At 53.6% G+C, this 11,405-nt stretch overlaps 2 protein-coding genes across 2 annotated transcripts; both read right to left on the minus strand.

Moving 5' to 3' along the window:
• Nucleotides 1-4,693: 4,693 nt before the first annotated feature.
• Nucleotides 4,694-4,921, minus strand: IUM83_09264 (Copia proteinlike; the record flags this gene model as incomplete). The annotated part of the gene is made up of 1 exon (XM_067933691.1): nt 4,694-4,921. The coding sequence occupies one exon, from the start codon at nt 4,919-4,921 to the stop codon at nt 4,694-4,696; it is 228 nt and encodes a 75-aa protein (XP_067799830.1).
• A 29-nt stretch (nt 4,922-4,950) lies between these two features.
• On the minus strand, nt 4,951-5,160 carry IUM83_09265 (Neutral zinc metallopeptidase; the record flags this gene model as incomplete). Its single annotated transcript, XM_067933692.1, has 1 exon — nt 4,951-5,160. The coding sequence occupies one exon, from the start codon at nt 5,158-5,160 to the stop codon at nt 4,951-4,953; it is 210 nt and encodes a 69-aa protein (XP_067799829.1).
• Nucleotides 5,161-11,405: the final 6,245 nt, after the last annotated feature.

An 11,405-nucleotide genomic window follows, 5' to 3' on the forward strand; every position in this document is an offset into this window, starting at 1 on the left:
AGTGACCGATCCTTCCGCAACGGAAGCATCGCACGTTACCTCCCTGCTGCTGGTAACCAGCAGTTGTTGCGCTCGAGGGTCCATTGGCTCCGGACCTCCCGTCCTCGCTACCGGGCGCGGTTGCGGCCTCGGTACGTTTACATGGAGTTTAGCCTGCCGCAGGCAAACTCTCTTGCATGGCAGTGATTGCAGCTTCGAGAGTACTCGGGTACTCTCGGAAGAGATAGGTCTTCACAGGCCCATCTCTAAGCCCTTTCATGAACGTGACGACCTTGGTCGCCTCGTCAATCGGGTTAGTCACGATATTTGATACCAAATATCGTGCGCTGCGCGTAAGCATGGACGTCATGCCCTGCTGAAGGTCGAGGAACTCCGCCCTCGACCGAACTCGTTTGCGGGGCTCAAACGCTTGTTTGAGCTCCTCTTTAACACTTCGTACGTGCTGAAGCACGTAGGATCGGAGAGTCGGCGTCCATACGCCCAACTCCTTGCGCGTCCGCCAAGGCAGGACATGGCGAACGCGACCTTCGACAGCGGGTCGACGATGCGTCGAGCCGCTATGGCTGTGTCGAGTTCGACAAGCCATCGGAGAGCTCGCCTCTCTTCCACGTAATTGCTTACGCTCAACTTTAATGGTTGAGCACGCGGTGTCGTCCCTGACGACGCCGTCACTAGAAGCAGCGTCACGCTGCTCCTTCATGATGAATCCTAGAGCAACACCATGTTGCTCCGTCGGCGATAGCGTACGCAGCATTGTAGCTATCGCCGCTTCTCCAATGACTGTTGACAGTCGTTGGAGGCTGGGTCAGACAGGTGGGGGCAGTCAGCGCGTGCAACATGCGTTGCACGCGTGTTGGAGCTCTCCATGGGCACCTCCGTGCTCATGTGGTTCTCGGCTCCGCGTTCGTACACCGCGTACGAACGTCAAGCAATCGGTCGTTGGACGGACTACAAAGTGCTACCAGGTGTAGTGGGTCTAACTTGACTCACTACTTTAGCTTACACGTTGCGCAACGTGTATGAGGAAGCGTAAGTACTTAGTAATTACTTAGGTTAATTATATTTGAATACACAAATATAAGTTAAGTAACAAAGTTCAAGTGACTTAGATTAGGTAAAATGAGAACTGTATTGTTTGTAAATTGATCTTCCTCTAAAATCTGCTAAAAACTGTTTATCATCTATGAAAGGGTTGGCAGCGGCTGGCTGTCAGAGCCCCGCTAATATGCATGTCTCTGATTGGTAGAAAGATGCTGCTTTCTACCAATAGGATCTTTTGCGTATGTGTGGACCACTCACTGTGGTGGTCCACTTCAATGTATCCATCGGTGTGTCTTACACTAATGTGAGGAAGTATCCAAAACGTTTAACAGATAACCTATCTGTTAAATTCACAAGTGGCTTGCAGCCACTTGTACGTGTAACCCCGTTACAGATATAGTAAGTGATTCTGGCAACCGTGCGTTTGAAGACACGGCTGTCCTTGATGAGTTTGTGGAACCCAAGCCTTTCTAGGAAGGCAGACAACGTTTTGTACCAGACACCTTGTTTCAACCCATACAGGCTCTGCAGGAGTTTGCACACTAGGTGTTCCTTACCCGGGATTTTGAAACATTCCGGTTGAGCCATGTAGAACCCCTCCTCGAGAAAGCAATTGAGAAATGCTGTTTTAACATCCATTTGATGGATTTCGAAATAAAGTAAGGATGCGATCGTGAAAAGGAGTATTAGTACTTCCATCCTGATCACAGGAGAGAATATATTGTTGTAGTCAATGCCATGTTCCTGAAGGAAATCTTTGATGACAAGACGCGCTTCGACGCGGTCAATCTTACCCAAGCCGGTATACGTTACAACAAAGACCCATCGGCTGGTTAGAAGCTTCCTCCCTTTGGGAGAGGTTACCAACACCCACGTGTTATTTTCCATAAGGGACTTATATTCCGATTTGGCTGCTTCTCGCCACTTTTGGGGCATTAGCTGACGTTATTGCCGCTCGATAAGTGGAAGGTTCTGTTACATACCGAATAGCCAGTAATGTATATAGTAATGTTCTACGTTGTTCCTGGTCCTGCAGATCTTCCTCGGCGTTAAGGGTTACGTCCGATATTTGGCTGCGAGTCGGGGTCACTTACATACGAGGGCCGAGGCGGAATCAGATGAAGTCTCCGTTCTGAATGAGTAGCGAATTCCTTTCTGATCAAGGGCCTCCCTGAATGTAGGTAGTCTGCGTGGAGCAGTGGGTTCAGAAAACGAAGGCACAGCCTCGGATTCACCAATATGAAACGTTGTATGTTCAGCTTCTGCAGTTGGAGTCGTTGCAGTTTTAGGTTGTGATATATTTGCAAGTTGTTCTATTTCTATATCGCGTTCTGGCTCTGGAGTAGATGGGGGATCGACCAGAGAGGAGAATTTGTCCTCTTAAACACTACATCACGGCGATAGACAATCGCGTGTGTGTTGATATCCATCAAGCGATACCCCTTTGTGTGATCAAGTATGCCTAGGTGCGTGCACAGTCGTGCACGAGCTTCGAGTTTGTCTCGGTATTGCTCCGTGATGTATACATACGCACTGCATCCAAACACCTTCATATAGGCCAGAGATGGAATACGGCGATGCCAAAGTTCATATGGGGCTCGTCCATTCGTTTTAGAGCTGGGTGTCATATTGATCAGTGTTGCGACATGACACACACATTCAGCTCATAGGCGTTTAGGCAGCTTGCCATCTAGTAGAAGCGCTCGCACTCGTTCCATGATCGTGTGCATGCGCCATTCAGCAACACCATTTTGCTGAGGTGTGTTTGCATTTGTGAATTGTGTATGAGTGCCGTACTTCTGGAAGATTATGCGGCCAAGTATCTCGTATCTTTTTTTAATTGTCCGCTTGGAGTCGCTGAATATCAAAATCTTCAAGATATATGCAAGTGTGTTGAAGAACATTGGCATCTCGCTTGAAAATGTTCAGGCATTTCCTCCGAATGCCTTCGTAGCATTCGTAGCATTCGTATAGCTCGCTATGGTTCTTTATAGGATAGGTGAACATATATCGGGTGAAACCATCGAGAAAGACGAGAAAGTAGCGGCAGCCAGCAAAGCTTGGCATAGGTAGTGGACCACAGATGTCTGAATGAACTTTCCCCAAAGGCGATGTTGCACGTTCAGCAACACTATTAGAATAGAATGGTGCGCGGTGTGACTTCGCTAACGTGCAGGCAACCCAGAAAAACTGTGCCTTAGTATCTACAGACGTAGTATCAACGAGTCCATGAATTGCTTGGCTCCTTGATAGATCGTGCAGAATGCGAACGTTAGGATGACCATTTCTTTTGTGTAGTAGCAGTAATGATCATTGCTTAACTGTTGCCATAAGTGTCGTTGCGTTCACCACCGGTTTGGCATGGAACTGATACAAGTCCGAAATGTTTGCCATTGGGCCCTTCAGTATAAAGCGCTGGTCAGTTTGCATAGCACATTGCTTGCGATCAAAGTTGAAGCGATTGTCATGCATCACAGCTGCTGGTACCGAAAGCAGGTTGAATTGCAGTTGCGGCGCGTACAGGACACCATGAAGGATGAGCGTCTTCTGGTTACCTTTGGACTCAACGACTGCCAGTCCAACTCTTCCAATACCTTCGATTGGGATTTGATTGTTGCCGCCATGGTGATCGGGCCACCGCTAGATGCGACGTCAGCAAACCGCTGGGATTCGTGCGTCACATGGCGCGTACATCCAGAGTCAATGGTCCAAGTAGGATCCAGCTGAACATTGGCTTGAGCTATCAGACTGACAGGCGGGTTGACCGTTGTAGCTACGGCAATCAGGCCTGTATCATGGCGCTGCTGATGGAACATCTTTTGTTTGGCACCATTGTTGACATCGTCGTCTGAGTCAAAGTCCAGCGGGAGGGTTCTTACCTTGATCGTGGTTTCGATACGTGCCACCATTGCTGTTCATAAGTAGACCGCCACCATGATTCTTGTCGCCACGGATGTTGTTGCCATTACTGTTGCTACGGCCTTGGGTACTGTTGATACGGCCTTGGTTCCTGTCCTTGGAATTGCAATACGGATGGCCACCACTCGGGTTTTCCTTGAAAGCAACGTTGCCAGGTAGCACCGTACCAGCCTGCACACGTCCATTTTGAAGGTCCTTTTGCAGACGTCGGTATTAACGAATATTGTGCCGTGGACGGTTACAGTAGGCACATACATAGTTGCTGTCACAATCTTGAGCACGCAGGATAGAGGGTCCTGTAGCAACTAGAGCTCGCTCGTTCTTGGTAACGCTGGTCTCAGGGGTTCCCTTGGACAGCGCGTACTGCTCTTGAGCTTGGATGTCGCGAACCTTGCCTTCAATGCTTTGCTTCATATCTCCATACGGGATATACGTCCGTTGCCCTTCCAAATGCGGAGATCATCTTTCCTCGATTTGGGCATTGAGTGAAATAGATAGATCGACTTCTGTGATTCTGTCATCACCGAATCGATGGCTTCTTGCACGTCTTTCATCGCGTTTTCCGGTTTTAGGAAGAACTCTGCCAGGTCGGATCCTGCTTCATACGTGATTTCCATCATGTAGTGCTAGGGTCGCCGTGGAATGCAGCACCTTCATACATCTGACAGATGGACTGAAAAATCTCGTAGGATGTCGTTTACCAGGCAGACGTGAGTGTTGCTCATGGTCTTCATCAAGAAGCCTTGGTCTTGGCTTCTTGACGGCGTCGTTCACGCGGGTGCAGAGGCTGAGGCTTCTCTTTCATACCACGCTTACGTTCTTGGCGCGCTTGGCTGCGACTGAAAGGTCGAATGACAGGCAGCTTCTTGCGCTTGAGCGAGGTGTTAGAGTCTCCACCAGATTCCTCATCAGAGCCGGATGGTGGCTTGAGCTCGCCGTCGCTCATCGTAGTCCACAGCATCTGAGTCGACTTCGAGCTGCTCAGACGACTTAGCGTTCGAGGGCATCGTCGATGTCGGCTATATCGCTCTCGCTCTCGACGCTTTCATCCTCGGAGACGACATCGTAGTCTGGATTCTTCACGTAGCCGAGTAGATGTTTCCCGGCGAGGGCTGCGCACACGCGGGTCTTCCACACGTCGAAGTTCTCGGCACCGATGAGGCGTGGGAAGTCGTCGCTTGAGGCTTGGTTTGGACTCATAACCTGAGATTAGCGTTGGGGCGTTAGAGCGTAAAGAAGAAGAGAGTAGGTTGATGAGAAACCTGCAAAAGGCGAAGGGGGCTTTATTAAAGACATGGAACACCGGCAGGAGTCTAGGAGATGACTGGTGTTAAGGCCAAGTGAGCCTAATACCATGGCTCACTGTACATCATAGTAACCGCCAGTATAGCAGCTTTCAAAGGGTCCAATATAACTGGTTACTGATTTTCCAGACGTACCACGCGCACTAATAGCCCTTTACCAAGCGAGACGGTGCTTTCTCCCGAAAAGGGGTAGCTTTGTCGCGCTTGGAAACCAAGGCTCCAGCATCGAATGCGTTTTCGCGCAGCCTTTGTTTGGTCCCGCTGCTGCGGCTTGCAGCCATCCAGGACTGGTAGCAGCTACGTGTTTGATGTTCTTTGACGTAGTGTTCGCCGGCACTTTCCCGACTCATGCATCCAACCCTTCCACTGCTACTAGCCTCTCACTTCGATGCAGTTCAAAATTGCCGCTTTAGCTTAGAAACAGCATAGAATCGTTTCTACGCGATGCTTCGTGCAATCTGCACGAAGAATTCCGTTTATCTATACATGTAAGAGAGGCTACTTCAACACGGCGGAATTAGACTCATAAGGCTATCTCCGCTCGTAGTTGCTATCAGAATAGCTATCGGTCGTGCGTGCTTGGTTGTTGCTATCATCTTGATGTTTAGCAATAGCGACTCGTCACCAACTCCAGCCGTCAGAGCGCTATTTGACCGAGAATAGAGAGTAGCGATGAAGAGCTTTCACACAACATTCGAATTGCTCACAAAGTTTGAGCTATAGTTTGTACCAGCACGTGTAGTTTACGACAAGATCAAAGTGTACATTCATTGGGAGAAAATCACGAGGGCTTCAAGGGGAATCTGAAGGAATAAGGCAATATGCAGCTCGTTTAAGCCAACTCACAGACGAGACCAATAATTTAGAGCTTCGCAATGCACTTGTCGAGCACTACTGGAACTATCATGGATCCAGATTGGGCTTAGACCAAAGCTGAAGCTATCGTCGCGTCGACACTGCAATTCAGGTCTCGATTTTCAGCCTCTATTGCGACGTCAGCACTCAGGTGTCCCTCATCGCAATGTTCTTCTGATGGTAACGCTTGAGCAGCCTCAAGCCTAAGAACCTGTTCTTCAAGCTGCAGCTTTTTTTTTTGCTTTCGTAGCAGATCCATAAAATTAGTTGTTTCTTGTGAATCTGGGCAGGTCTCGAAAAGCCGACAAAACAGTTCTTCATCACGCAACTCATTTTTCCGCTTCATTTCCGCCAGCAGTTTATCATGCTTTCCGTATTGTGACTGAGGAGTTGCTGTAGAAGTGATGGAGCCGATTCTGTCGGTGTGTCTTGAACTCGTGCCTTTTTAGCTTTATCTCGTCCTTGTGGACGTGAACTAGTCTCTTGCTGCTGATCCTTCATGACATCATGACTACGCCTCTGATTAGCAGGTAGGCCAAACGCCGCGAACTTGGGGCACCTTTTTAGGATCATCCAGCACGACAAAAACTCGAATTTACTGCCGTGGGTATTTTGGAACAACGTGAAAGCATCATTGACCACATCGTCTTCATTTTTGCCCGACTCATTGCGAATTTTCACGCGAGATACACACCCAGAAAATTTCGCACTGTCCTGGGAGAGTATGCTCCAGCGATTTTTGACGGCCTGCAAAGTCCGGGCCTTGCCCTTGCCGCCGAATGTTACTGCTGTCCGCTGGCACACGTCGTCCCAGAATGCAGTAGCCTTCTAATCTGTCCCTTGGATGGAGTTTTCGACAGCTGCCTTGTAAGCGCGAGCGAAAACTTCGTCCTCTTGATCGCACCACTTCTTTCCTCTCTCCATGATTCCTCTAGATCTTCTTGTCGCGCCGGTTTCTATTCCTGCACGGGGTTGCTATTCGAGGCCACAATAGCAACCAAACGCGAGTTGCTATCGTATAATAGCAATAGCATCATCGAGTGGAGACAGCAGATTGTATTATTTTCTGATTCCATCGCTATTTAGCAATAGAAGCTCGAATAGCAACTCGAGTTGAGATAGCCTAAAAGGACGACCAACGCCAATTTCATGCTAATTCATCCTTAGATTGTGCTCTATTTCCCCAACTCCCGCGATCAGCATTTGCATACCCACCTTTGGAGACCCCATAGCAGCACGGTAGTCATGCATGTACAGTACCAGTTTGGGTAGTGTACAGTTAAGTGTCAAAAGGGTATCGTTTAACTTGACGTACCGCGGATACAATTGTAGTAGTAGGGATTTTCTCGTGGCCAAGCTCCACGACGGTGACCCGGGTGATGACGGGCGAACGGTGATCGACTTGACAGCGTCACCATGACGAGAGGACGGTGACGAAGGAGTGAACGAGCAGTCAGTTGGTGGTGGATGCAAGCCAGCGGGCTGGTGCCACAAGCGCGAGGGATCTAGAAGGGATGCAGAGGGTCGCCATTGAAGCTGGGCGACTCGGGAAGATCGCAAGGGGAGACGACACGGCTAGGACGAACGACGTGCAGTATGCGGAGAAGGAGAGGCGACGAGGAAGAACCGATGAGCGGTTGAGAGACAGCGTGAGGTGAGTAGGTTAGCAAGGACACCGTAGCAAGTAGGATAGGCGCGGATCGGGGGGACTTCGGTAGATAGGAGGGTGCGGCCTTGCGGATTGGCAAGCCTGGCCCTCAGTTCTGGATTTAGTGCGGGAAGAGCATTAACGACGAACTAATCTAAGCTACTTGGTGTCGGACGCGGAGTTAGTGTTGCTACCTATCGGGAATTGGGGTACGGCGGCACTGCACGAGGTACGCTGTTCGGGGTTACGTATGCGCGTGGTAGAGCAGTAGGGTGGTGAGGACCGCGGAGAGAAACCGCGGGGGCTTCGACGTCAGTATGCGCGCTGGCGTCGTGCCGAGGGACATGGAGCACGGCTAGCGCACTTGTGCCGTCGCTCCGAGTCCGCTGTATATTGCATGTAAACCGGAACGCTTGCGGGGAGCAGCCTAAAGACCTACCGGGGTTGCGGTCGCCGATAATCGCTCTCTCCTCACTGTCCCTATCCCTGTCGTCAACGGTGGACGAAGGGCCAGCTAACGCTGGAGACTCCCATGATGCCATGCTCCCGTTCTAGGCGAGGCTCAGCTCCAGGAGGTGTCAACTGAGTAGTCTAGAGTAATGGTATTTGTCCCCGCGTGGGATATGCCGACATGGTGGTCAGTACACGAGCTAACCGTGCAGGGATCGTGAGATTCTTGTGGGTCTAGCGTCGAGAGGGTGGACCCTGCCGCGGAAACGGAAACGAAAACGAAAACGAAACGATGAACGAGTGTGATTAATTGATGTGTTACTGTGGTGTCTAGCGGACATGATGACGACAAACGAATCGGTCGAGAGACGAGCGTGCGCAACGCCGCGCAGCCTCGGCGGAGCGAGCCACGGCTGCGGCGGCTGAAGCGGCCAAGAGGCAGCACACGACGGCTGTCACCTTGGTGACTGGGGATGGCGGCACCGTCATGCTGGCGACGGACGAGATTCGGCGCGCGTCGGGCGACACGCCGACGGCGACCGGGCAATCGGGCGGCGGAACCTCGGCAGGAGGAGACGCTGCCGGCTCTGACAGCGGACAACGAACGTTGAGAGGAAGCCGTGGATCAGACGGCGACTCGCATGCGAGTGGCGTTCAGCGTGGGCCGGGCGGTGGCAACGCCGGCACCGGCGCGGACACGCCGAGGGGAACCGACACGAGCGCGGAGGCGACCAGCAGCACGCCGCTGACTGGGAGTCGAGGAGACGCAGCTGGGACTGGTGGTGACGGCGGTCCTGGTGGTGCTGGAACTGGGTGTGGACCAGCGACACCGGTCACGACGACGATGAGTGGGGCGGAGCCAGCGCGACCGATCATCGTGCGCGAGAAGGCGAAGTCCCTCAAGCTCACGAAGTTCAAGGGCCTGGATGATGCCATGCCGGTCACGATGTGGCTCAAGACTGTGCGGGCTGAGGTCCGGCGGCAGGCGGTGACCATGGGCGTTGAGTGTCGCGACAAGCAGTTGTATCACGAGGTGGCGTCGAACTTGGAAGGCGAGGCGCAACGCTGGTTTGCGACCGTTATGGAGTCGGTACCGGAGTCGGAGGAGAACATCAACACGTTGGCCGACATGCTCCGCGCCAAGTACATGACGCAGCGCACGGGGCCGGAGGTGGTCGATCTCCTCAACGCGCGGCGTCAGATGCGCGGAGAGAGACTGGTCGAGTACGCGCAGTCTCTACGGGAGATTGGTGAGCGCGGCGACGTAGGCGAAGATTGGCTCGTGAATGCCTTCTTGAAAGGAATGAGCAGCAGCGAGGGAGCGACGCACGTGCGCGGACATCGTCCACGAACGTTGGATGAGGCCGTGAACATGGCGGTGCCACACGTAGGCGAGTACGGTGAGGGCTATGGTGTTGGCTTGGACTCGACAATGGCGCGCTGGGACGAGCGCGAGGCCGCGAACGGGCGCGGGCCCTTGACAGCGTCGGCGTCGGTGACAGCGTCGAGCAGCAAGGAGCAGTCGGGATTGGTCGGCAACTTCGGGAGTGTGGTGAGCGGGTACGGCCCGATGTGGGGCACGACCGCGAGGCCACCAAGGTACGACACCTCGGGGCGACCGGTGCTGTCCGGTAAAGCCAGTGCGACGGAGTGGTGGCGGGCGATACCGCCAGGATTTGAACTGGTACCCGCTGGTACAACCGCCGCCCGGGGCGGAGATTCGAAAATTCAAACGACGAGTGGCGGAGAACGCGGCAAGCGGCCTGGAGGCGGTGATCAGAACGCCAGGCAGCGAGCCAAGGCGTTAAAGGTCGAAGGTCAGCACGACGCGACCGTGTACGGCACGCGAGATGCCACACAGGATGAGGTGTTCGAGACGCGTGAAGGGCGCCATCAACGGTACCGTGAACGGCTTTAGCAGAGGGCACCACGGGCACCGTTCGTGCCGCGCCCGGGGACCAAGTGCCACTACTGCAACAAGGAGGGGCACTTCGTCCGGGATTGCAACGTGAAGAAGGCGGACCTCGCCGAGGTGTACGGGCAGAACGGGTCAGGAACGAGCAAGCAGCCGGGAAACGGACAGCGAGCGTAAGGGACCCGGCCTTGAAGCTCGCTGATCCGGACCCGAGAAAGCAGATTGAAGACGAGCGGCGCACAACCCACCAACAAGGCTGGCCCAACGCCATGAAACGGAAGACAAAGAGACGGAGGCGCGGTCAGAACGCGAGACGGCACCAGGCCAAGGCTCAAGGGCGGCAGGTGACGTTTGCAGCTGGGGATGGCGAAGGGCGACCAGCCCGAGCTGTTTCCAGCAGCACCGTGACTCACGAGACGGTATCGAGGCGCCAGGAGATGTTCAGCGCAGGGGATGGCGCAGTAAGACTCTCCGCGGTGACTACTGGTGGCCGTCAACACGGGCGCGAACGACGGATGCGAGGCGGCGCTAGTGACGAAGCTGGCATTGGACTAGGCGACGGCAGCGAAGCGAGCGCACTCGAGGGCGTGGGCGACGACGCGGTGGTCGACGTGCACATGAAGAAAGGGGAAGGTGGCGCTTTGTACGCGAGAGTCACGATTCTATCTACTCCTGTCACTTACGAACCCCGCAGACGTATGCGAGGCTCGCAGTGAACTATTGGTGGCCGGACATGGGCGCGCATGTGCGACGATGGGTGCGTGCGTGTCAAGACTGCTGGAGCAGGAAGGCAAGACCGAAGGAGGTCATCCCTCCGCTACGGAGCCAAGGTGTAGGGGCTGCTGGTGATCGATGGGCGCTCGACGTGGCTGGCCCGCTACCAGTCACGCCCGACGGCAACCGCTATGTGCTTGCGGCGGCCGACTACACTACGAGGTACGCGGTAGTGGCGGCGGTCCCGAAACACACGGCGAAGGACATCGCCAAGTTCATCTTGGAGAAGATTGTGATGGTGTATGGGCCGATGCGCGAGCTCGTCATGGACGGCGCGCCTGAGTTGAATGGCGCGGTGATTGAAGCGCTGGTGAAGTCACTGCAGGCGAAGCAGACGACGCCGGTACCGTACAGGCCGGCGTTGCTAGGGCTCGTCGAGCGATTTCATCGCTCGTGGAAGGATATGGTCGCGCTCTACGTGGCCAAGGCTCAAAATGATTGGGATCAGTGGCTGCTGTGTGCGGCCTATGCGTACAACGGCGCGAGACACACGAGCACG

Source organism: Phytophthora cinnamomi, assembly GCF_018691715.1.
Source record: "Phytophthora cinnamomi strain GKB4 chromosome Unknown Contig3, whole genome shotgun sequence".
Taxonomy (NCBI): Eukaryota; Oomycota; class Peronosporomycetes; order Peronosporales; family Peronosporaceae; genus Phytophthora; species Phytophthora cinnamomi.